This window comes from Impatiens glandulifera, chromosome 1, assembly GCF_907164915.1.
Source record: "Impatiens glandulifera chromosome 1, dImpGla2.1, whole genome shotgun sequence".
In the NCBI taxonomy this organism is placed as follows: Eukaryota; Viridiplantae; Streptophyta; class Magnoliopsida; order Ericales; family Balsaminaceae; genus Impatiens; species Impatiens glandulifera.
This window is the reverse complement of record NC_061862.1, coordinates 346630-352174: the sequence shown is the minus strand read 5'-3', so window position 1 is coordinate 352174 and position 5545 is coordinate 346630. Positions and strand designations below refer to the sequence as shown.

At 37.1% G+C, this 5545-nt stretch overlaps 1 protein-coding gene across 1 annotated transcript; it reads right to left on the bottom strand.

The window, feature by feature from the left end:
• Positions 1 to 3667: 3667 nt before the first annotated feature.
• Positions 3668 to 5130, bottom strand: LOC124920812 (uncharacterized protein DDB_G0290685-like). The gene is made up of 4 exons (XM_047461374.1): positions 5126 to 5130; positions 4901 to 5039; positions 4584 to 4715; positions 3668 to 4066 (listed from the first exon to the last, which is right to left on the bottom strand). Exons 1-4 carry the CDS (start codon positions 5128 to 5130, stop codon positions 3668 to 3670), a joined length of 675 nt encoding a protein of 224 aa, XP_047317330.1.
• Positions 5131 to 5545: the final 415 nt, after the last annotated feature.

The window sequence follows — 5545 nt, the reverse complement described above, 5'->3', positions numbered from 1 at the left end:
ATTTTGCGCCTATGAAAATGCATTTTGCGCCTATGAAAATGCATTTTGCGCCTATGAAAATGCATTTTGCGCCTATGAAAATGCATTTTCCGCCAACGAAAAATGTATTTTCGCCTATGAAAAATGCAGTTTCGCCTACGAAAAATACAATTGATGATTGCACAAATTCAAACTGCTAGTATACAATTGATGATGGTGGCACAAATTCCACTCACTTCTGTGAATTTTTATCAATTACAGATGACAATATGTTTGTGAGTGTTTTTCTCCTCTTTGATGGAGAGTGGAAAATTGATAATGATGGTGTTAGTTATTTTGTCTTAAGTTCATGTCATGGTGTGAATCTACCCTGAAATACTACATATGATGAATTAGCTGACATTGTCTATGATTCTATTGGTGTGTACAAATTAAAATATGATTTAGTGTTCAAAGTGAAGTATAATATGGTTATAATGAATGCTCCTCTTGCTGTTATCAAGTGAGATAGCGATGTGACGTTCTATTTAAAAGAAATTCCGACTTCATTGTCCCATCATCGCACTCCACTGTGTGTTTCTTTAGTAGAGAAGTCACTACCTTCAACTCAAAAAAGTAAAATACCAGGCAATGTTATTCCAGGATGTAATCGTGATGTATTCCTAATATTTGACCAGGAAAATGACATATTTGAGCATCAAGATGTCTTTCCAACTCAAAATGACATATGTGAGCAGCAAAATGTATGTGAGCAACAAGATGTATGTGAACATTTAAATGACTTCCCAAGTCAAAATGACATATTGTTAAATCATGCAGAATAAGGAGTACAAGCCCAATGTTTGTGTCCGAGACAGTGTGCTAGTACAAGAGTAGGCCATTCACCCCGGGAACCAAGCACTTCCCATACTAGGAAAACATTTAGCCATACTGAGTGGCTTGGTTCATATGAACCACTCGAGATTGAAACACTTGCTCAATTAACCATTGAAAGAGGATTGGAAGTGGGTACATTTTTTTATAACAAAAAGAAATACAATTGAGGTTGCATAGACATGCGATGTCTAATCATTTTATCCTCAAAGTGGAGAAGTCAACAAAAGATCTTTGGTTTGTGAAATGTCTAGCTGAGAACTGCAAGTGGAGATTGTGTGCTACGAAAGGAAAATTCTCTAAGATGTTTGTGATTCGAATTTTTTTAAAAGAACACACATGCTCAATTTTGACGAGGCAAGAGGATGTGAGGCAAGCACCATCATGGGTAATTAGGGAGTACATCAAATATAAGTACATGGACCATCACCATGACCACATGCCTAAGAAAATAATGGAAGACATGCATACAAGCTATGGATTAACTCTAACATATAATAAGGCTTGGAGGTCCAGGGAAAATGCCTTAATGTTGGTGCGAGGAACTATGGAGGATTTCTATGGTAAATTTCCATCATACCTATTCATGCTGTAGAAGAATAACTCAGGTACCATAATTGACATCTAGACGGATGAGCAAGGCTACTTCAGGTATATGTTCATGTACCTAGGCCTCTAAATTAGGGGTTTCATAAGCTGATGTCGTCCTGTATTGTGCGTCGATGCCAGATTTCTTAAGCACAAGGTTGGAGGTCAACTATTTGTTGCGATATCATTGGATGCGAATGAGAAACTATATCCCGTTGCTTTTGGCGTCGTTGATTCGGAGAATAATAACTTTTGGACATATTTCATGCAATAACTAAGGTTGGTAATTCGTTAAGTCCTGTATCTCGTCTTCGTATCCGATAGACACCTAAATATTATCAACGCTTTGTCCGCAGTTTTTATAGAAGCACATCACGGTGCATGCACATACCACATCAAAATGAATATTATGGCCAAATTTAAAACTGATAACTGCCACGTTGAGTTTGATTTGGCTTCTCGTGCATACACCAAGTCAATGTTACATCTGCATTTTGGAGAGATGGAGTCGTGCATTTTTCCCCGGTTCGCGATACAATCAAATGACAAGCAATTACATAGAGAGTTTTAATAGTGATAGTAGGGAAGCTAGGAAATATCCCATAACAACATTAACTGACTATTTAAGATTCATTATATATCAATCAAAAATAGACTACATTATACAACAATTTGCATTTTAGACAAAATAGACATCAATTTCTTTAATAAAAAATAGACTACATTATAAATTATATACTCAATCAAAAATGTCCTTATAGCAGTTTCTTTAGTTCTTTATAAATAGACTACATTATAAATTCTTACATTGATGTCTCTAAAAATGGTAGAAGGGTGCCTTACTGTCCATTTTCTACAACTCTATTATATGATGGAATAACCTTATTATCCATTTTTGTCTCAAAAAAACATCTTTTATGTGATCACAACTGATACATCCAATTTGGCAGTAATGTACTCTATATACACGATTGTAAAAACACTACAATCCACACTCTTGGTGCACATTGGGACTGTTGGGTATGGTATTACGACATATGACAAACTTTCCAATTTAAACTTAGGATACTTGGCTAAGTCAACATGGGTCATTCCATGTTCAAGCAAATATGGAAGCATTTCACATAGTGGTTTCATGAACTTGTCATAATGATCCTTTTTGAAAAGTCCCTATTCGCAGTCATATATATTGATGCACCAACCTTGTAGATGCACCTAGCATAGGACCTAGTGTTTCAGCTTCAGGTTAATAGGGATATATATGATATCTACGCTATTCCAAGAAGTCAGGAATCTATCAACATCACCCATTAAATATTCCATGAAGGTAATGTCGAACTTGTAATTTTCTGGATCTACGGTGAACTGTGCATAATGAGACTCAAACTTCGGAGCGATATGACAGTAACATATTGTGAAATTCATCGGATGATAAATCTTGTGGAATTGGGCAACCCTTTTTCTAAGAAGGAAACATGTTACATTTATATCCTATGCAATGGAAAAAATGAATTAAGCACATTATACATACTGACAACAGGCATCCAACTCAGAATTGTAATTTTCGTAGATGCAAACGCATATTCGCAGGCGCAAAATGCAATTTTCGTCTGCGAAGATGCATTTTCGCAGTCACAAATTGTATTTTGTGCCTACGAAAATGCATTTTCGCAAACGAAAAATATATGTTACTAAACAAAACTTACATCATCATTTAGCCAATTATGAGGCTTCATCAATTTGCCAAACAATTTTTTATCAGCTAGGCAAGTAACCAGATCTTTCAAGTCTTCATCCTTCACCTCCTCCAACTTCATCTAATTGTTCAACTCATCCATATGTTCAATGTAATAATCTAAAAGAGGATTGACCGTTACCGAATCTTTGAGTATAAACATTTTTCCACTAGGGTCTATGTAGTTCCCCAATAGGGTGGACTTCTTACTCTTTCTCCGAAATTTCTTTCCCGAAAATTTTGTTGGAGTCATTCTAATAAATCATCATTCTTCTTCTTCGCCAACTCCTGATCACCATCCTTCTTCTTCTCCAACTCCACATTCCTCTTATTGGCCAACTCCTCCTTCCTATTCTTGGCCAACTCCTTCTTCTTCTCCAACTCCACCTTCCTCTTCATGGCCAACTCCTTCTTCGTGAGGAACTCCTTCTTCTTATTTGTGGCCAAATCTTCCTTATCGTCCATCTTCAACTCAGTCTGCTTCTTTTCCAACTATTCTTCCTCAAATACCTCCAACCACTTCAACTCAAGCAACTTTTTCCGCTTCAACTCATCGTCATCTTCTTTGTTCTCAAATCCATCAACATCTTCTTTGTTCTCCAACTCATCATCATCATTGTTCTCCAACTCATCATCATCATTGTTCTCCAACTCATTCAACTCATCAACAACATTTTTCTTCTCCAACCCATCATGATCTTCTTTGTTCTCCAACCCATTCAACCCATCAACAACATCTTTCTTCTTCAACCCATCAACATCTTCTTTGTTCTCCATGTCATTCAACCCAACATCATCTTTGTTCTCCAATCCGTCAACATCTTCTTTGTTCTTCTCTAACTCATTCAACTCATCATCATCTTCTTTCTTCTTCAACTCCAAAAGCCTATTCTTCTCCAATTCATCATCTTACTTCTTCTTCAACTCATCAAGCCTCTTCAACTCCAACTCCTTCTTCACTAAATCTGAATCAACATTCTATTGTTGTTTTATTCCCCCAATAATTTGATTATTTTGTTGAACATAACACGTTGATCCTCTTTTATGAGCTTCATTTCAGTTTTAAGCTCATTTACATAATTTGTCATCTCCTTTAGATCCTTTATCAGCTCAACAAACTTGACATTAGTCTGGGCTTGAGTCACTCGATTGTCTTGGCTAGATAGAGAATTGTCTTGGTTAGTTTGAGGAGTCATCGCAGAAGGGACATGCCGAGTAGACCGAGAGGTGTTGTCTTGGTTAGATTAATCAATAGTAGACCGAGAGGTGTCTTGGCTAGATTCATCACTAAATGACCTATCGGTCCTATTGGCTAGTGTGATTTTAAGTAGTCTTCTCCTTTTGGGCGCCGGTTTGAGAGTCATTTCATCTTTGGGAGTACTGCCATATTCAATCCTTATGTTCTTACCATCCAGTTAAATAATTCATCATAAATGTAGTCTCCCATATCTTCAAAGTCTTCCCCATGGTACTTCCTCTTCTCCTCCTTAGACTCATCAATCTTGGTAAACACATTGCACTTCAGGAGGGCAGTGGATACCTAATGGATAGTGTTGGTGTTGCTCTTGAAGGCTGTATAAAGAAATATCCTTGGACATATAGGCTCTTCCTCGGCCCTATCTTGATAACCTCATAGGTCCAAACTTAGAAGGCTAGTGCGAACTCATTAATAGTATAAGTGACATCACAACTCCCCTTGCAGGTTTCCCTCTTGGCTAGGTATACCTCCCAGAGATGTTTCATGTCTTTGTCAATACCTTTTAGGGTTGAACTGAATGACACATTTCCCCATGGAAATTGAAGCTCATCTCCATGTTCTCCACCATGTTGAAGATTTTCAAATTTCCCCCCATAATTATCAGATCTGAAAAGATATTGATAAATCAGTTTTATGAGTCCCATCTTCCATGCATCCTCCTTATTAGAGCATTAGAAGAAACTTGTTTGAACCTCATTCACTCTAACAATCGTTTTCCCCCCAAAAAATATTTATGGACTATGGGTGGACATTCTTCAATGTGCCTATTTTCGACCATAGGAAATCTTCCAAAGTTGAGGCCTGTCACCACGACATCAAAACTCCTAACCATTGACTAGGAAACTTATCCCCTGTGAATTGGAGTTGCTTTTCCTCATTAGAATTTGATGGATTATTATTCCTGAGAAAATTATAGTTGGGGCTGTCAATATATGCTGAAATTGAGTCTGGAAAGCCCTATCCATACGACCAAGGTTATTAAACTTCTCCTTTGTCTTTGACAAGCAGGTATAGGCGGATTTCCATGAAACACAGCCAGAAAATTTCTCAATAACGGATTTGGTTTTGATTTGTGCCATCTACAAAGAAACATGTTAGACTAAAATTTGCAT